Genomic DNA, 21922 nt, shown 5'->3' with positions numbered 1-21922 from the left:
ACACTAACTACTGCAGTAACCATGGAGACCAGCAAACACACACAGCGCATACACACTAACTACTGCAGTAACCATGGAGACCTGCACACACACAGCGCATACACACATAGAACGTACACATTTTAACTGCTGCAGTAACCATGGAGACCTGCACAAACACAGCACATACACCCACTTATAATATGCATTACTTCAATAGCCATTATTACAAATGTTTATTTGTGCCACCCAATGTGTAGTATGTGTGTATGTGTGTGTGAGTGTGTGTGTGTGTGTGTGTGTGTGTGTGAGTGAGAGAGTGCGAGTGTGTGTGTGCGTGTGTGCGCATGCGTGTACGTGTGTGAGTGTGTGTGTGTGCACACGTATGTGCGTGAGCGTGCGTGTGTGTGTGTGTGTGTGTGTGTGTGTGTGTGAGCGCGCGCGTGTGTGTGTGCGCACGCGTGTACGTGTGTGAGTGTGTGCACATGTGTATGCGCGAGAGTGCGCATGAGCGTGTCTGTGTGTGTGTGAGCACGTGTGTGTGTGTGTGTGTGTGTGCATGTTTGTGTGTGTGTGTGTGAGCACGTGTGTGTGTGCATGTTTGGTGTGTGTGTGTGAGCACATGTGTGTGTGCATGTTTGTGTGTGTGTGTGTGTGTGTGTGTGTGAGGCTCTTACTGGGGATTCCAGAGACCAGTTTGAGGGGTCTCAGAACTCGCACTGCCCTGAGGGTCCGCAGGTCGACCGGTATGTTCATGTGCGCCCCTGCCGTGGCCAGGATCCTGCACACACACACACACACACACACACACGCAGGCACGCATTCACGCGCAAACACACACACGCACACACACACACACACACATGCACACACATGGGAAAACAGAGGTCAAGCCATTTCATTACAAACCACAGAAATCATCCAATAGCCAGCCAGCATGAGTCCTGCAGCTCCCACAGAGCGTGTTCAGCCAGGCCAGCAGGGGGCGCCACAGTTCCAGCTGTGGAGTGGCACCGACTGCAGATACCTGCCTGCACTTGGCTCCATCTGAAGGCAGAGTGCACAGAGCTCACCCTCTCCTCCCACACACTCCTACGCGGCTGCTAGCCTGCGCGGCGCACCGCGGCTAACCTCGCTAGCCCCCGCCTCCAAACCCACCGCCACCACCGCCGCAGAGGGAGAGCAGAGAAACGCACCTCTCCTTCGCACACACACATGCACACACACACACACTCACACACACTATACACACTCACACTCACGCGCATGCACACACACACACACACACACACACATACTCACACTCACACACACTATACACACTCACACGTACGCACGCATGCACACACACACACACACGCACGCAGGCACGCATTCACGCGCATGCGCACACACACACACACACACGTACGCACGCATGCACACACACACACACACGCACACACGCACACACAGGCGCACACACACACTCATCAGAAGGACAGAGAGCTCCAACGCTTCTGGGTTTTCACTGCCAATACAGGCAAAGCTGTACGTTTGGTTTGACATGTGAGATACCACACACACACACACACAGTGGGTCATGGGGATGAGTGTGTACGCAAGAGTGTATATGTATGTGTGTGTGTGTGTGTATGTGCACAAGTGTGTATTTGCGTGTGTGTGTGTGTGTGTGTGTGCATGTTTCTGAGAAAGCACATCTCTCTCAGACTGAAGGGTGAAGTAGAAGAAGAATGCAGAATCTGAAATACTGGAGATAAGCAGAGAGAAGCGGTGGGCGGCAGGATGTGTGTGAGACAGGAGAGAAAGGATTCTGAAATCAATGTGGAAGCATCTGGCCTTGAGCTGAGCTGTGAGAGCCAGAGAACAGCCTGTCCATCCGGACTGCACCTGAGCCCTGATTTAACACATCCAGACTGTACCTCAGCTCTGATTTAGCACATCCATACTGTACCTCAGCCCTGATTTAACACATCCATACTGTACCTCAGCCCTGATTTAACACATCCAGACTGCACCTCAGCCCTGATTTAACACATCCAGACTGTACCTCAGCCCTGATTTAACACATCCAGACTGTACCTCAGCCCTGATTTAACACATCCGTACTGTACCTCAGCCCTGATTTAACACATCCGTACTGTACCTCAGCCCTGATTTAACACATCCAGACTGTACCTCAGCCCTGATTTAACACATCCAGACTGCACATCAGTCCTGATTATCTGCAGAAGATGATCAGACCCTACAAGCCGGCCAGATCGCTCCGATCGGCTACTACAGGGCGGCTGATTCCTCCCCCTACACGAGCAGCAACAAGGTCTCGACTCTTTGCAGTTCTGGCCCCACGATGGTGGAACGATCTTCCAGTGGAGGTCAGAACAGCAGAGTGTCTGAGCACCTTCAAACGGAAACTCAAGACGCACCTCTTCTCTGTATACCTCTCTCCTCTTCCCTAAACCCTCTCCCATAACTATTTAAAAAAAAAAAAAAAAAAAAAAAAAAAAAAATTTTTTGGTTCAGACTATCTTGTTTCTCCTTACTGTATGCTACTACAGTAAAGGCTTTTTATCTGCATTTTATTCAATGGACTTAAGTGGACTTGATCCTGAGTTTGGTTACACTGTTGTAAGTCGCTCTGGATAAGAGCGTCAGCTAAATGCCTATAATGTAATGTAATGTAATGTAATGTAATGTACCTCAGCCCTGATTTAACACATCCATACTGTACCTCAGCCCTGATTTAACACATCCAGACTGTACCTCAGCCCTGATTTAACACATCCAGACTGCACATCAGTCCTGATTTAACACATCCAGACTGCACATCAGTCCTGATTTAACACATCCATACTGTACCTCAGCCCTGATTTAACACATCCAGACTGCACCTGAGCCCTGATTTAGCACATCCAGACTGTACCTCAGCCCTGATTTAACACATCCATACTGTACCACAGCCCTGATTTAACATGCTTCAGTCTGCCAAGCCTCACTGCAAAACACTGTCTCAGCACTGCCTATGCATTGCCCTCCTGTAAATGGTAAATGGACTGCATTTATATGGCACTTTTATCCAAAGCGCTTTACAATTGATGCCTCTCATTCACCATTTTACACACACTCACACACCACTGGTGAAAGGCTGCCATGCAAGGTATCAATCAGCTCGTTGGGAGACACTTCCTGTAACACTGTATGTATGTCGGTCTGACTCCCAGTATTTCTGTACATACTGAAACACTACTCCACCTGTGCTGAGAAACATGGGATCGATCGCTTACGTTTGTGCTGCACGAGCACACTGCAAAACTACAGCTGCATGTTACAAACCAACATTTCATCACTTGCTTAATAACTGACCTTGTTGTAAGTTCTTATTTGTGGCATTGATGAAACGCCGTGCTTGTTGCATGACCTCGTTATGAGTTTAACACACTCCTCTGGAACATGGCTGACACGTTGTGCCTGCAAATGTTATTATTGTTCAACCATCATATTTTCCTCCCACCGGTTCTAGGCGACACAACCGGTGTGCTGGCACTGAATCCTGATTGGTGCAGACAGTGACCAGGTGACCCGTGGCCAATGACTGGAGGATGGTTTCAGGAGGCTGGACTGTCCTGACTCATCCCACGCTAGCGCCTCGTGTGGTCAATGAAGCGCCTGCATGCGGTGTGTCATGGTGTAGGGCACTGTGCACGAACTGCGATGTTACGGGTCCGAATACGGTAACGTGACGGCCTCACCCGCCACACCCCCCCCCCCTCGGCTCCCCATTCTACCTTCCTCTCTACACTGTCTTGTCCAATAATGGAACAGAAAAATAAAATATTCAAAAAGAAAAATGAATAAATAATAATAATAATAATAAAGCACCCAGATTTGAAGTGCATTCCTCTGACGGGGAAGCATGGTGAACGGCTGTGTGCTGTATGAATATCGGCTGTATGCTAACGGCTGTATGCTGTACGAATAGCGGCTGTATGCTAACGGCTGTATGCTGTATGAATAGCGGCTCTATGCCAACGGCTGTATGCTGTATGAATAATGGTGCTGTGCCGTTTAGAGAATCCGCCCATGTAATTTTACAGGGTAGCCACAGCCATTACACACACTGTTAAACTGGAAAGCAAGAATGAGGGATTTTAAATTTACTTTCTAAATAATTCCACATGCTCGTCTCACCCACATGCTATTAATTTGCATTTCGCTTCGGCGTAGATAACCCACCCCCACCCCCACCCGTCCCTTTTCCCAGCAAAACAGTTTTTAAAACACTTTTCAAAATGCTGCAGAGAAAATGGATACAATAATTGCATCTACAATTAAGGACAAAGCTTCTAATGCAGATAGAAATTAGTCATTTTAATTGGGGATGATTAAACATAGCAATAAAGAACATAACTGCCTATTTGTAGGTAAGGAGAACCCAGCTTTGTTTAACGATCCATTATTATTTTCCGGAACACATTATTATTATTTACTGAAGAGAGCAGACCAGCAACCTTTGAGTTACAACCACAGAGCCCAGTAACCAAGACTGCAGTCGGCCATCTTACATCTTATCCAGAGCGACTCACACAACTTTTTACACAGCATTTACACTGCATCCATTTATACAGCTGGATATGTACTGGAGCAATGCAGGTTAAGTACCTTTGCTCAAGGGTACAACGGCAGTGTCCCACCTGGGAATCGAGACCAGCTCCGTACCCATTATACTGCACTGCCGCTATCTTCAACAGCACAAAAGTAAGCTGCATTCCCCAAACAGACATCTAAACATGTGAACATATCTGTTTAGCAAATCTGCCTTCCGTGTCTTTTATACCAGCCCCTGTCATGCCTGCTGTGAATGGTGCAACAGTATTGCTGGAACAACGGGCGCTGTCTACTCGAGTGGTGCTGAAACAGAGCTAGCTGTGCACATTAGTATTGCTGGAACAAAGGGTGCTGCCCACAATACAGGTGCTGAAACAGAGCTAGCTGTGCACATTAGTATTGCTGGAACAAAGGGTGCTGCCCACAATACAGGTGCTGAAACAGAGGTAGCTGTGCACATTAGTATTGCTGGAACAAAGGGTGCTGTCCACAATACAGGCGCTGAAACAGAGGTAGCTGTGCATAGCAGTGGCGTTTAAACAAGTACTTCCTGTATCAGGGATGCTGTCCGCCCTAGTGGTGCTGAAGGACCACTGCCTGAGGGACTCAGACATTGTTCCCTCTAAGCAGACGATCACCTGGGAACAAGCTTCCATATTTCCACAGTCATTAATGCCTCATTAACCTGAGGAGCAGTAATCGGCAAGCAACAAGCCATTCCACACCAGCGACAATTTCATCTTTTAATAACATATATTTATCCAGGGAAGGATCCCGAGATGCCACTCAGTGTGACGGGCATGACTGCGTGCAGCTCTCTCAAAGAGTCCATTGTATCAGTTTCCATGTAACACGCATGAGTGTGTTCAGCTCACTGAAAAAGCAGACCGTCTCCCGCTCTGTGTGACGGACATGACTGTGTTCAGCTCTTTTGTGTTCAGTTCTGTGTGATGGGCATGACTGTGTTCAGCTCTTTTGTGTTCAGTTCTGTGTGACGGATATGACTGTGTTCAGCTCTTCTGTGTTCAGTTCTGTGTGATGGGCATGACTGTGTTCAGTTCTGTGTGATGGGCATGACTGTGTTCAGTTCTTCTGTGTTCAGTTCTGTGTGATGGGCATGACTGTGTTCAGCTCTTCTGTGTTCAGTTCTGTGTGATGGGCATGACTTTGTTCAGTTCTTCTGTGTTCAGTTCTGTGTGACGGACTGCGGTCAGCGTTCATGTCTCAGTCGTGGTATCACTGACTGGCAGTTCTTCGTGTACAGTTCTGGCTGATCCGGCCGCCTGTGTTGGCTTCGCCTTCCACCATCACACGGGTTCTCGTCCACACGGCGCACGGCCGCTGTGTTGATGCCTCTCTCCCACCACACGGAACTCAGCACTTGCGCCAGACGTGCTTTGATCAGTTGACTCACACCGGAGACACATTTGATCCAGTGGCTTAGAACGTTTTAAACACCCGATCGTTTTACGCAAGAGCAGCGGTAGCAAGAGAGAGGAGAGGAGAGAGAGAGAGAGAGAGAGAGAGACAAAGATAGACGGGCAGAGGAGGAGAGAGAAGTGACAGGGCTGACACTCGTTATCACACACACAAATAATAACAGACTGACTGGCCTGTAATTATAATCAACACACTTCTCCAGCTCCCGCCACACTGATGAAAAGACAATCGTTTTGTGTACAGCGGTTCGTACACACAACCCGGAATCTCCGAAATATCAACAACCGGTGATTACGCCGTGTGTACACACTGAACTAACAGACATTTCATGTTAAGGCATGCCAATAGCACCATTCAATGCAAGTGACTTCGGCTATGGACCACCATTACATTACATTACAGGCATTTAGCACATGCTCTCATCCAGAGCGACTTACACTACTTTTTACATATCATTTTTATCCAGTGTCCTACCAGGGTATCGAACAGGCAACACAGCTGAGGCTCAATCTACAGGTAGCACAGCTGAATATGAAAATATAAGCAACACAACTGAGGCTTAATTTACAGGCAACACAGCTGAGGCTGAATCTACAGCCAATACAGCTCAGGCTGAATCTACAGGCAACACAACTGAGACTGAAAATACAGGCAACACAACTGAGGCTGAATCTACAGGTAGCACAGCTGAGGCTGAATCCACAGGTAGCACAGTTAAAGATGAACGTACAGCCTCCTCCCACACTGCCTCTACAGCATGCGCCCTACTGCATGTGCTCTACTGCATGCGCCCTACAGCATGTGCCCTACTGCATGTGCTCTACAGTATGGGCTCTACAGCATGCGCCCTACAGCATGCACCCTACAGCATGCGTCCTACAGCATGCACCCTACAGCATGCGTTCTACAGCATGTGCCCTACTGCATGTGCTCTACAGTATGCGCCCTACAGCATGCGTTCTACAGCATGTGCCCTACTGCATGTGCTCTACTGCATGCGCCCTACAGCATGCGTTCTACAGCATGTGCCCTACTGCATGTGCTCTACAGTATGGGCTCTACAGCATGCGCCCTACAGCATGCACCCTACAGCATGCGTCCTACAGCATGTGCCCTACTGCATGTGCTCTACAGTATGCGCCCTACAGCATGCGTTCTACAGCATGTGCCCTACAGCATACGCTTTACAGCATGGGCTCTACTGCATGCGCCCTACAGCATGTGTTCTACTGCATGTGCCCTACTGCATGCGCCCTACTGCATGTGCTCTACAACAGGCGCTCTACTGCATGCGCTCTACTGCATGCTGCATGCAGCGGGTTTCAGAAGTAGCGCCCTGCCTGAGCTCCTGCTCACGCGCATCAGGAGGAGCTATTAATTGCAGCAGGCGTCCCTGAGGCCTGGCGCTTCATTAGCTTCTCGCGAAATGAGAAGCCTGCAGCCCTGACCCAGTGGCCCTGTTTCCTGTAACGCGGCCCAACATCTCATCTGCGATGTTCTTTTAAGTCTGACTCACTTCTGTCGCTTCAGCGCAGCGTAGCGTAGCGTACCTGCCCTGGACATAAATCCCCTATCAACCGCTGTGATCTTATGATGCTCCAGTGATAACTGAATGTGTTCACATTCCTTAGCGCTTCTTTATGGCTTAATTTTTACTTTTTGCTCCTACAGAAAGTTCCAAAAAACCAGGAGAGCATACACAGAGACGTTCTCTCCTCCAACGTGAGGCTGGCCAGCTGCTAGATGCCACTTGGCTCTGCAGTTCACTCTTTGCAGTCACTGTGCTGGAAAACAATACTTCTGGAATTTTAAAAGTGACTTAACAGTCTCTGCCTTCCTAATGTTAACAGGGAGTGAATTCCCGAGCTTCACAGCCCTCAGAGGAGCGTCTGTCACCTTTAATTTCCAGTCTGGAGCACAGGACAGTAAGGAGAGCACTCTGTGAGGACCTGAGGGTTTTCACAGAACTACAGTTCATGGCACTGAAAGCTCAGAAATATAGATGCTAAGTTCTAGGAAGGTACCTATATTTCCAGTATACATAAGATCACATGCCATGATTCATCATAAAATATTGAATATATTCAATCATTTAGAAGTTTGGCATCAACATATTGATGCTGAAAAAAAAATTATAGTACTGCTGAACCTTACTCCAAACTATGCACAACACCGAAATTAGACAGTGGCTGTGTTTGGTAGCAGAGTGCAGTAGAGATGGAGGCTGTGTTTGAAACAGTAGAGAAGGAGGCTGTGTTCGGTACAGTAGAGATGGAGGCTGTGTTTGGCAGTAGAGTTGTAGTACAGTAGAGATGCAGGCTGTGTTTGGTAGCAGTACAGTAGAGATGGAGGCTGTGTTTGGTAGCAGAGTGGCAGTACAGTAGAGATGGAGGCTGTGTTTGGCAGTAGAGTTGTAGTACAGTAGAGATGCAGGCTGTGTTTGGTAGCAGTACAGTAGAGATGGAGGCTGTGTTTGGTAGCAGAGTGGCAGTACAGTAGAGATGGAGGCTGTGTTTGGTAGCAGAGAAGCAGTACAGTAGAAATGGAGGCTGTGTTTGGTAGCAGTACAGTAGAGATGGAGGCTGTGTTTGGTAGCAGAGTGGCAGTACAGTAGAGATGGAGGCTGTGTTTGGTAGCAGAGAGGCAGTACAGTAGAAATGGAGGCTGTGTTTGGTAGCAGTACAGTAGAGATTGAGGCTGTGTTTGGTAGCAGATTGGCGGTACAGTAGAGGGGGATGATTCTGCCATTATGTAAGCGGATCTGTAATCTTTGTGCAAGTAGGCGTGAGGGCGATGGAAGATGTCAATGCGCCAACGTGCTGAAAGCACAGGATAGATTCAGAAAGGAAAAAAACCCCACAGCTCCCGCCAGCAGTTCTATTTGAAGTTTGTTTTTCTCTCTAATTGATGTCACGCCTTTGCCTTATAGTACACTTCAACGCAAGGAAAGCCAATAAATAACATAAAATAAATACACAAATAAAAAACATTAGCGAATCTCACCGTCCATATGCAACGGCCCCCAGACCCCCGGAGGCAGCAGCACGCTCGTCTAATCAAGTGCCCTTCATACCATTCGCTCAACACTTAGAGCAAGGCCACACGGTGAAACCGTTTCAGCCACTCTCAGCTGCACGTGGGGGGGGCCTTCAAGTGGCCTGATTGGAAGTAATTGTGATTTATGCAGCATGAGCAACCGAGCCTCACGTCTACACGACTACATACAAATGCTTACCCACCCACTCCCACAGCACTGTGCCACCCAAACCCACTCCCACAGAGCTACACAGCTAGCACACCCACTCCCACAGAGCTACACAGCTAGCATACCCACTCCTACAGAGCTACAGAGCTAGCACACCCACTCCCACAGACTAAAGCTAGCACACCACTCCCACAGAGCTACACAGCTAGCACACCCACTCCCACAGAGCTACAGAGCTAGCACACCCACTCCCACAGAGCTACACAGCTAGCACACCCACACCCACAGAGCTACACAGCTAGCACACCCACTCCCACAGAGCTACGGAGCTAGCATACCCACACCCACAGAGCTAGCACACCCACTCCCACAGAGCTAGACCACCCGACAGAGCTAGCATACCCACTCCCACAGAGCTACACAGCTAGCATACCCACACCCACAGAGCTAGCACACCCACTCCCACAGAGCTACGGAGCTAGCACACCCACTCCCGCAGAGCTAGCACACCCACTCCCACAGAGCTACGGAGCTAGCACACCCACTCCCACAGAGCTACACAGCTAGCATACCCACACCCACAGAGCTAGCACACCCACTCCCACAGAGCTACGGAGCTAGCACACCCACACCCACAGAGCTACACAGCTAGCACACCCACTCCCACAGAGCTACACAGCTAGCACACCCACTCCCACAGAGCCAAAGAGCTAGCACACCCACTCCCACAGAGCCAAAGAGCTAGCACACCCACTCCCACAGAGCCAAAGAGCTAGCACACCCACTCCCACAGAGCTACGGAGCTAGCATACCCACACCCACAGAGCTACAGAGCTAGCGTACCCACTCGCACATACACACACACACACACACACGCAGTGACCTGCATCACGCAGAATGTAAACCGTTTTAAACGAGCTGCAGTCGTGAGGACGCAGACAGTCTGGCCCCCACATGCTGACTCAGGCCCAACCAACACCAGCCTGAGAGAATAAAGGCCTGATACTAATGACTCATTCACAAAGGAGTGTGTTTGTGAGTGTGTGTGTGTGTGTTTGTGAGTGTGTGTGTGTGTGTGTGAGGGAGAGAGACACTGTGTGTGAGTGAGTGTGTGTGTGTGTGTGTGAGGGAGAGAGACACTGTGTGTGAGTGTGTGTCACTGCATGTGCATGAGTGTGACAGGAAGAGACAGTGTGAGAGTGAGACAGAAATGGAGAGGGAGAGAGACCATATAATGACTTGTATAAATTTGACCCAGTTTGCCTCACAGTCCAGCATTTGTCCAGTGGCCCAAAGCCTTCATACCCATACCCCCATTGTTCACTGTTCACCCCAGCCTCCCTACAACAGGGACATAAGATACAACCCAACCCAACATAAAAAGTATAAACACATCCAAAAATGCAGAGACGGCGAGCGAGAGAGAGAGAGAGTTGAGAGGAGAGAGAGAGAGCTGAGAGGAGAGAGAGAGAAAGTTGAGAGGAGAGAGAGGAGAGAGACAGAGGAGAGATAGAGAGTAGCGAGAGTAGAGAGTACCGAGAGAGGAGAGATGGGGAGAGAGAGTTGAGAGGAGAGAGGAAGAGAGTAGAGAGGTCTGATATACAGCCAATAAACATCACCCACACCAGTGCTAACACATTTCCATCAGAAAAATGCACTTATTACAAAGCATATTATTTTCACATGCCACTAAATCTTTCTTTTTGTGCGTGTGTTTTTCTGTCTAGCGGACGCACAGCGGAAACCATGGTAACCGGCGGCTCACCCGCTCAGCACCACGATGAAGTCCATGACGTTCCAGCCATTGCGCAGGTAGGAGCCCTTGTGGAACACGAAGCCCAGCGCCACCAGCTTTATCCCCGCCTCGAAGCAGAAGATCCCGATGAAGTAGGGCTCCGTTTTCTCCTGCGGGAGAGACAGAGTCCACAGGGCCGCCCATCAGGCACACGGATCCACGGTGACACCTGCCAATCACTCACAAAGCCCTGTCATTCACTGAGCCCTGTCACTCACTGAGCCTATTCTTGCTTAAGCACCTTGCCCAGAGGCACAGTCTGAGCCAGACGTAGGATTTGAACTGGCAATCTCCAAGTTGCACACAGGTTTTTAACCTCAACTTTTCAGGGTGTCAGGCTGTCTCCGCCTGAGCAGAACTCAAACAGGGCCCAAGATAGAATATAGTTTAGAGATGGTTCACTCCAGCGCTGCATTACTACTGCTGTATACTGACAGAGAGTACAGATGTTACCCACATTTTTATTACACAGATTCTGCACACACCAGATACCCAGCTCCTGCGTTCCTTCCATCCTCACTGCTTCTGAACTAAAGGTTGCAGAGTTTGTGCCATTACAATACAGACTGTCATTTGCTACAGTACTGTACATGGTCATGTCCATTAATGAATTCAGAAGGCGCAACAAAAAAAGTTGAAATGTTTCAGCTCAACCATAAGAAGAGAGAACTTTCGTCGTTACCGATGCAGGTGTAAGTATCTGGTGAGTCCGCAGATTCTGTGCTTATTACTCGCACTGGTAGTGAATACCCAGGATGCAGTGCGAAAAGAACACAAGTGTTCAGGAGTGGAGTGTTGTTGTTGTAATATATGCTCTTGGTGCGGGCGGAGCAAAGGCGGAGCTTGTCCTCACCAGCCGTTTGGCCAGGGGGGTCTTGTCCTCCCCAGGCAGGTGCTGCTCCAGGGCCAGGACCACACAGTTGGCGATGATGGTGGCCAGGATCATGTACTCAAAAGGAGTGGAGGGGGCGAGGTCAAGGAGGCAGTCTCAGGAAAGGTCAGAGTTCAAAAGCCGCGCAGTTAAGTGCAGGTGAGACGGAAGGCAGCAGCGACACAAAAATGAATAAAGCAGAAAAGAACGCAAACAGACATAAGATCTGTTTCATCTGCCAGTGTACACCTTTACAGGTATATTAAGTTCATATGTGACAGTACACCTGTACAGGTATATTAAGTTCATCACAACACGCTACAGCATTACTGCACTCATTTACTCAGCGCATTGCATCCTTATTGTACTGAACACATCTCATACAAAACGCATTTAAACACATACACACACAAAACACAAAGCACAAATACAGTCATTCATAGAACTATGTCATCCCCGACCTCCTCCCATCTCTCTTGCCCGCTCTCTCACACACACATGCACACACACACACCCGGAGTGTAGGAAGATGGCCTGCACAGTGGAAGAGGGAGTGGGTTGCCGCGGTGATATAATCTACACACTTCACCGTGTGTTAAGAGGAAAGAGCACTGTACACTAGCAGTACCCCCCCCCCCCCCCCAAATAACCCCCACCCCAGCGTGACACCTCGGCAGAGAAACGCTGCTGTCTATTTATAACTGCCACAGCCCATCACGTCCACCATCCACCCAGCCAGCCTCCTCCAATCAGCAGCCAGGGAGGTGAGCTGGGCTCCCACCCAGAAAGACCTGCAGGCAGCACTGGGAGAGGGGGGGGGAGGGGGGGTGGGGGGGGGGGGCTGGGAGTGGGCGGGACAGAGCCGTTAGCTGGGCGCCAAGGGTAGCGGGTGAGAATGCAGCCCGCGGGCGAAGTGGAGCATGGCGGATTCGTTCGGCTGCTTGCGTGGGCGCGACCACTTCCTGCCTTTCACATGTGTGGAGAGAGTGCAGCGTGCGTGAGTGTGTGTGAGTGTGTGTGTGCATGTGTGTGCGTGTGTGTGTGTGTTTGCGTGTGCGTGTGTGTCTGTCTGTCTCTGGGTGTGCCTGAGTATGTGTGTGTATAAAGTGTGTGTGTGCGCACGCATGTATGTCTAATGCATGTGTGCTTGCACTTGTGTGTGTACGTGTGTGTATAATGTGTCTGTCTGTGTCTGTGTGTGTGTGTGTGTGTGCGGGTATGTCTGTCCGTCTGTCTGTCGCGCACATATGTGCGTATAATGCATGTGTGCATGCATGTGTGAGTGTGTGTGTGTGCAGGTGTGTTGGGGCGGCAGTGAAGTATAATGGGTAAGGAGCTGGCCTTGTAACCTAAAGGTCATAGGTTCAATTCCCCAGGTAGGACACTGCCGTTGTGCCCTTGAGCAAGGCACTTAACCTGCATTGCTTCAATATCTATCCAGCTGTATAAATGGATGCAATGTAAATGCTCTGGATAAGAGCATCTACTAAATGCCTGTAATGTAATGTAATGCCTGTGTGTGTGTGTGTGTGTGTGTGTTGGGGCGGGGGTGGGCAGCTGGAGATGCCGCCTGAGGGGTCTAGAAAGAGGGAGACCCACGCTCAAGCATCTCAGCGCTCAAACAAACAAACCAACATAAACACATAAATGATGCATCCGCCCTGCATAATAAAATCAAATCAAATTAAGGTGAAACGACAGCCCCATGCACGTGAACAGAGACGTTTTAAATGACAGAACAAAGATACTGAACATGCAGAAGAGGAATGTCACGTGGAGGGCATCTGATCTGAAACGGACAGACGTGACTGATGTTCCCAAACACAGAAGAGTGAGAGCGTGTACATCAGGAGCTTCAGTCCTCCACAAGCAGGAGAAAGGGCTGTGAAACAGAACGCATTCACACACGCATTGTGACATGTGGGCTAAGCTAAAATGAATAACAAAAATTGGCATCACAGAATGAAGTCCTAGAGCAGAATATTACTGGGCATCCCACACAAAAACACACACGCAAACTCACACACATACACACACACACACACACAGCCCCAACAGTAGAGACAGGGAGCAATTTGCAATCTGGGAACTGTATCCATGGCAACAGGTTGTATTTGTTCCACTAAGAGCCAGGAAGAATGCCCCTTTGCCCCCCAGGATCCCTACAGGAGGTGCACGGTACTCCCTCTATAGGAGATTCTCAGAACTGCAGCTTCGCTGCCCTCTGTAGGAGGTTTAAGACACTACGCGCACAAGGCATTCACTGAAGCCTGCAATCACCATTTCATGAATGGAGAGATTCCATTTCCTTTACATTAGCATATACCGCATGTGTGCATCGGTATTAAGGAGTGTGTGTGTGTGTAAGTGCAAGTGAGTGTGTGCACGTGTGAGTGTGCATGCCTATATGTGTGTGTGTGTGTGTGAGAGTGTGTGTGTGTATGTATGTGTGTGTGTGTGAGAGAGTGTGAGAGTGTGTGTGTATGTATGTGAGTGTGTGAGTGTGCGTGTATGTGTGTGTGTGTGTGTGTGCGAGAGTGTTTGTGTGTGTGAGAGAGAGAGTGTGAGTGAGTATGTATGTGAGCGTGTTTGTGCGTGTGTGTGTGTGTGTGTGTGTGTGTGTGTGTGTGTGAGAGAGAAAGAAAGTGTGAGTGTGTATGTATGTGAGTGTGTGAGTGTATGTGTGTGTGTGTGTGTGTGTGTGTGCGCGCGTGTGCGTGTGTGTATGTGTGTGTGTGTGTGTGCGCGCGTGTGTGTGCGTGTGTGTATGTGTGTGTGTGCGTGTGTGTGCGTGTGTGTCATCGAGCTGCACACTGAGCTCCAGGGACGTGAGGCTCCAGCTGACGGGTCTGTGCCGGCTGCCAGACCCAAACGGGTTAAAAATAGCCCAACACACTGCGCTGCTCGCTTCTGCTAAAACCATCCCCTCTTAATATCCCACTCAATTAGAACTGCACTGATCTCACAGAAACTCAAACATCTCACACTCCTGCACATGGAATCAGTGCCACAGATCACGCTTTATTTTCATTAAACCAATCATGCAAAATAACTATTTTATGCTTGTTTTTCACAGTAAATTTCACATGTATACATTTGAATTCGTAATGTCAGATAAAAATGTGATTTTTATTTGGAAACACAAATGTTCGGCATGCCAGCCGAATTAAATCTGGGGGGAGGGGAGCAAGGTCATAGGACAGAGAGGGGTGGTGTTGAGCGGCATGCTGGGTGACAGGTGAGGTTAGAGGGGCATGCTGGGTAACAGCAGTTTTGTTAGGGGTGTGAGTATGGGAAATACACAACATTTGCCATGAACAGAATTGCTCAGTAGAAAGTAGCTCCACACAGACTGAATAATAGTAGCAGGTATTTCAGTGAAATAACACCTGTTCCAGGTAAAGACCTGCAGAGCAGAAATGAGCCTGGCCACAGACTGGCTGGGCATGCATGTCAAGGGAAAACCAAGCTATAATAATCTCTCTCTCTCTTTCTCTCCTTCCTTCCCTCCTTCTCTCTCTCTCTTTCTCTCTCTCGCCTCACAATCTCTCCCCATCTCTGTCTCTCAGTCCCTCCTGAGGAAACCCAGTGATACACTTCAAGTCTAACCCACTTTCCACTAATATGCAGGGAGACACAGTTCCCAGGATGCAATGCCACGACACAAAGCGAGCTATATGAATCAATCTCAGCCCATAGAAGAGTCGCCTGCACAAATCTTCCTGCAATTAGCGCTACGATCTTTGTATTTCAGTCGGTACTTACAGGCAACGCTGCCACATGACCGTGAGATTGTACAACACAGACAGAGGGACCACATTTGTCACCGTGAAGCAGTAGCCTTTACTGCAGAGAGGGGACATGTGTTTTTGTTTTCTCTAGATATTCTAATTTAAAAATGTATGTATAATAAGATTTAAATCACCATTTTCATGAACTGACTGTTGGATTAAGTGTGCGTAGTGTCTTGCAGGTAACTGATTGGAATGTTTTCAGGTGTGTCTAATTGTGGGCCTATCTAAGATCAGCTGTGTGGATTAATAGGGGGTGACCATTTTGCAAGTTTGACCAGTATGCTAGCAAAGCTTTTGCCAATTTAAGGGTCCAAAAAATTTAGATGTGAATGGACTACAACTATATAAAGTCTCACTGCTAGCTGCAGTGTTAGCCCTGTAATACAGTATCTGTAGGTAATGCTAGCTGCAGTGTTAGCCCTGTAATACAGTATCTGTAGGTAATGCTAGGCTAGCTAGCTCCTTGTTGATTCATTACATTATTACTCTGAAAAAGGAGAAGTAACACAGTTTCAGTGAATACTATTTGCACCTACCCCCCTTCTCCTACCCCCCTAAAAATACAACAAAATAAATAAATAAAATAAAGGGCAAATACAACACCTTCAGTGCCTTCTGTAATCTGCTCACCCAAATGTGGAAAATACATTAATGAAAAAGACAGAAAAAAAAACCCAATTAGAATTGCCCCTGGCAGTTTGCGCTGATCTAATTTTTTTTTTTTAGTATGAGCTTTTGGGAAATCAAATTGACTGATTTCTGGGACCAGGGAGAAAAAAAACGGCTGAGAGAGGGGCGGGGCTAAACCCGTTTCGGCCCAGTTTAGAGTTTCCCCTCTCTGACCTGCATGCAGAGGGGGCGGGGCCTCAGGGCAGCACTGAGCCAGCGGGGCTCTGTGGGGCGGAGCAAGCGGGCGGGGCATAGTGGGGCAGGTAGGGGCAGGTGGGCAGAATTTAGTCTGTAAGTGTGGCACACCAGGAGCCTCCTATCCCAAATGCCCGCGGTCCTGCTGCCCCGTGCTCCAGCCAATTCCCTCAGCCCAACCGCTCTAATTAGTTCATTAGCGAGTAGCTGCTCTGTTCCCAGAATGCACTGCAGTAAAACGCTTCTGGCAAAAAAGATGGAAATACAGCTGTCATTTATCATTTAGCAGGAATATTAAAAAGCTCACTGGCACAGATCAGTCTTACAAATCCAGGTCCCACCCAGTAGAGCCCTTCTGACCATGGCACTAACGGCACTAACCCCTGTCTTTACACCAACTAGAGTACTAATCCCCATCTCCACCACACCAAAACTACCAACCCAGTCTCCATAGCAACAACAGTACTAATCCCCATCTCCACCACACCAAAACTACCAACCCAGTCTCCATAGCACCAACAGTACTAATCCCCATCTCCACCACACCAAAACTACCAACCAAGTTTACATAGCACCAACAGTACTAATCCCCATCTCCACCACACCAAATCACCATCCCAGTCTCCATAGCACCAACAGTACTAATCCCCATCTCCACCACACCAAAACTACCAACCCAGTCTCCATAGCACCAACAGTACTAATCCCCATCTCCACCACACCAAAACTACCAACCCAGTCTCCATAGCACCAACAGTACTAATCCCCATCTCCACCACACCAAAACACCAATCCCGTCTCCATAGCACCCACAGTACTAATCCCCATCTCCACCACACCAAATCACCATCCCAGTCTCCATAGCACCAACAGTACTAATCCCCATCTCCACCACACCAAAACTACCAACCCAGTCTCCATAGCACCAACAGTACTAATCCCAATCTCCACCACACCAAAACTACCAACCCAGTCTCCATAGCACCAACAGTACTAATCCCCATCTCCACCACACCAAAACACCAATCCCATCTCCATAGCACCAGCAGTACTGATCCCCATCTCCACCACACCAAAACTACCAACCCAGTCTCCATAGCACCAACAGTACTAATCCCCATCTCCACCACACCAAAACTACCAACCCAGTCTCCATAGCACCAACAGTACTAATCCCCATCTCCACCACACCAACAGTACTAATCCCCATCTCCACCACACCAACAGTACTAACCCTGTCACCATGGCACCACAATGGCTCTGTCTACCTCTAAGACAGCCCCCCGTCCCCAACACCCCCCTCCCCCCACCTCCACCCAGAGTGACTGTAAAGAATACAATTCGGGCACTTCCTCCATTCCCCTGTTTTTTCTCTCTGGTTATGTGTGCACTGTGGTAGTTCAATAACATATCAGGGCTAATGAATATAGTCCGTTACCATTTCACAGCCTATGAGAGAGACGGATTGTACGTGTGCATTGCTTTGACTTCATCCTTAAACATGTTTTGGTTCCTCTGGGTTGGCTTGAAAAGTCCGTTTTTAACGCCACCGTCGGTGTGATACTGGATACAAAAGCCATGAGCTGTATTTCAGGGAATGAGTAACAGTCACGTAAATCATGGATTCCAGTGTCGCACTCAGGGAGCAAGAAAGCAGAAAGTACTTTTTAAACTGGAACGTTTATAATGAGGGTGAAGTGATAATTATTCACGTGGCTACAGTGTCACAATTCGTTTGTTAGCAAAGGGAACGGTGTCGTGGTCCAGGGAATGTGTTAAATTAGAACCACAATAAATAAAACCTCTGGGGTTTGCACTGGGCAGACTGAAGCCAAGCTCGGTTACTCTTAATTTGCATGTTTTTTACTGACTGACAATTCGGTTCAACCGTATGATCTTCAACAACTTAAATGCTAAACTATGAGATGTTGACACTGGCGAAGTAGCAAGCATGTGCCAGCAATGTTAAAATGTCAGCACTTTCGCTCCGTACGCTGGAAAATGTTCAGAAGTTCACTTAATAGCAGTTTGGAGCCGTGCAAACATCTGCACGTGGAAATGAAGACACAGAAAAGGCTTTGCCCACTCTTGAGGATTAATATTTCACATTTACTGCGACTGACATTTACAAGTTGAAAAGACGCTCAATAAACAGCGCGCGTGTAGCGGAAGCAGTCATACTTAAATGTGGTAAAGGTTCACAGGAATGCTGTCGCTCGCTGTCCATGGTGCTGAAACTCTACGGCCATTGATTTTTGACTGGTCTGTTGTTTCTTAATAAAAATTTAAATATCTAAACACAAACTATGCTTTCACATTTGCATTTCTTAGTCACCAGTACGCACATCTTTGTTACTTAAAAACTACTACTACTTCGAAAAAGATTTAATTATTTACTGTTCTAAGCGCACCTTTGATTGAAATAACAGCATAAAGTCACTGAACTACCACAGTTACATAACTGCCCCAGACTAAGTATAAACACAACAAAACACAGCGCGTCCACACAAGCACACCCGCTACCCAGAATATGGAAATAACTATCAGGAACTAACAGCTGTTCACATCTGGAATTACTATTCACTGGAACCATGTGTGTGCGTGCGTGCGTGTGTGCGAGAGAGAGATAGAGAGTGTTTGCGTCTGTGTTTAACTGGGAGAGTGTGTGGGTTTTTACCATAAAGAAAAGGATATGGCCATTCTATAATCTTCCTCGCGTATTTCCTAATAAAGTTGTCTTCGGCGAAAATAAAGAGCGACCTGTTGACGGTGAGGCAGTTATGCTTGGCGGGGATGGGGTTGTACAGCGCCATGGTGCGAGCTCTCTGCGCTTTGGTCTGTTTTAGCGACGGTGAAACTCCAGCGGTGGACCCCGCCTGTCCCTCATTGTCCCCGATGCGCTCCGAGCCTCCGTCCACTGATCCCACCGTGCTGGGAACGTCGTCTCCAAACCGCGCCATTCTGCGAGAGTCGAGAGATGCAGGGGGAAAGGCAGGGAAAGAAGGGTTAGCCCCTGGAAAGCAGGGCGCGGGCGGGCGGGCGGGAAAGGAAGCGAGTCCGAAGTGGAAAAATGTCCTCTCAGTTTTCACTCATTTTTCATCATATCTTCAGATTGTTCGGCATTTGCGCACACCTGTCCCGAGAAACAAAACCAAACAGAACAACGTAAATCCTTCGAGAAGTGCAGAACACAACATTTAATTAAATCCCCATGTGTTCTCTCCGCTGGAGCCCGGCGCGAGGACTGGTTCTTATGAGAGGCAGCTATCGTTCCATCTGCGCGAGCATCGAGAAAGGCGCATTTTGACACCGGACCAACTCCTCCCTATGCTCACTGGCGGCAAACCATAAACGAAAAACTGCCGTTGCAGTTGGTAGCGCTCTTAAAATACTGAAAACCAGATCTTCTGATTAAATTCCTGCTCCAGGATCCAGAGAGTTTGGGCAAAATCTCCACACTTGCAACATCAATGACCGTCCACATAAAACGAGATTCACTCAGATTAACGCTAAAAACTAGACACGAACATGTCAGTGTAGGTTTTTTCTTGCTCCCTCTTACGCCGAGCAGATGTACAGTCTGCTTATATCTGTATAGACTTAATCAAAAACTTCTCTACTTTTTTTCATTACCTTCTCACGCATACAAATACTACGTGAGTACAACTAGCAAACTTTCCACGTACACTATTCTTAAATCTCCAAACGCTAAACAGCCTCCGTCGTTATGCGCCACGCGCCACGCGCGTTTCCCGTTCTATTCACATCGCGAGACGAATAAAATGCCTAAGAGTCCAGAGTAAAAGTAAACACATCCTTTGACTCATTCGTTTTAAAAAAAAAAACTCTTCGGTTTGTGCAGTTTTGTTAAAACAATGAACCCGTTCCAAACAAAGCGAATACAAAAGCGCTGTTCCCACAGAGCGCAGACACCCAGAACCGCTCGCGCATCGGCGCCCCTCCTCCTCTCGCCTCTCCCACGTAACTGGTGTGGGAATTAATTTGAGGTGTTTCTCTAAAGTGGATCTTGAGAAAGAAAAAAGATTGTTCCGTAACCATGGCGATACCACTCTTTGAAAGGTCACAGGTTTCTTGCTATGATAAAGCCGCACATGTAATAGGCAGGCGTTGCATACCGGCCAAGTTGCATAAATGCCAAGAACAATACAACAGGATGTGCTGTCATCCACATTTCAAGCGCAATAAGACGCTTTATGATAAAACAGCTCAAAAGTGAGTAAATCCCCATTTCGTTGGAATATCCGTTACTTAATTTTCCCTAAATTAGACATTTCAACAGCAAAAAACAAAACGAGAAAAAAGCGGTAAAGAACAGAGGCACGAGCCTCTTCCATTAGTTGAAACGGTAAAAAAAACAAAGCGGCGGGTAGATTTGACTGACTAGTAAATATCAGGTTTGTGTGGCGTTGATGGGTGACACCGTGCGTGCCTTGTAAGCACCGCATTGGCACGGGTGCTTGGGGGGGCGAAAGGGGTGTTGACAAGCTGAGGGCTGAGTGGTCGCGAGGAGCTGGTTGCCCTGCTGAGTGGGAGTGAGGCTGCGCACTCGGGATCAGCTGGAATACAGCTCGAGCCATGCGGGGCGGCGGGGAAAGTGAAGTCGCGAGCCGAGTTCAGACAGTTCAAACGGCAGCATTCGGGGCTTCGATCGCATTATTATTTAACCGATAATAAATTCTCCCAGGAGAGGTCCCGCATGGATGCTCTCCCAAAACTATGCATTCTAAACCACCAGTCAAATAGATCACACAAATCAGTGAGAGGTCGCGAGGCGATGACAGTATGGCAGCCAGCGCTTAAAAATCAAATTTTCCATCATCGTGTGCGAACGACTCGTGGCAGGGCGGAGTCGATTCGTACCTGTGCAAAAGCTCAACGGGAAATACAGTCCTATATCAAGGCCGTGCTGATGGGATGGCGCGAATTACCCACCGAGTCATTATGATAATAGCATGCTGTCCAACAACTTCTCTGAGCGTTCTGAACGGTTCATTAGAATAAGGCCATTTGAAAATGTATCCAAATTCAACGCATTTTTTTAAGGTTTTTTTTTATTTCTAATTCAGTTTGAAATATCAGACCTCTTCTAAATCCACAATAACAATGTATAACAAAAAATGTAGCTAAGAGTAAGAATTTAGTTAATAGAATGTACAGTCTATAGTCAAATAAGCAAGTCCAATGAAGGAACATTTGACTAAGGCAACAGACAATGGAAACAGGGGTTGTGATATGGAAGCTATAATACGTTCACATCTGTTGCACCCTAAAAAAGAGCGCAGGCCTACACTCGGTAGTAAAAATGAAACAGAGAAGCTCCAGTGAAGATCGAATGATAGATCATCTCA

General features: G+C 48.1%; 1 protein-coding gene across 1 annotated transcript in view; it reads right to left on the bottom strand.

Annotated features, from left to right (window-relative positions):
- The window catches only part of LOC135258168 (voltage-dependent R-type calcium channel subunit alpha-1E-like), a 90813-nt gene that overhangs the window by 42281 nt on the left and 26610 nt on the right, over nt 1–21922 (bottom strand). Inside the window, 4 exon segments of the mRNA XM_064341463.1 lie at nt 657–760; nt 10995–11134; nt 11878–11984; nt 19249–19514. Coding sequence (XP_064197533.1) covers nt 657–760; nt 10995–11134; nt 11878–11984; nt 19249–19514 — 617 coding nt within the window.

This window comes from Anguilla rostrata, chromosome 6, assembly GCF_018555375.3.
Source record: "Anguilla rostrata isolate EN2019 chromosome 6, ASM1855537v3, whole genome shotgun sequence".
NCBI lineage: Eukaryota > Metazoa > Chordata > Actinopteri > Anguilliformes > Anguillidae > Anguilla > Anguilla rostrata.
Note: the sequence above shows the minus strand (reverse complement) of the source record. Positions and strands in the feature narration are given on the sequence as shown.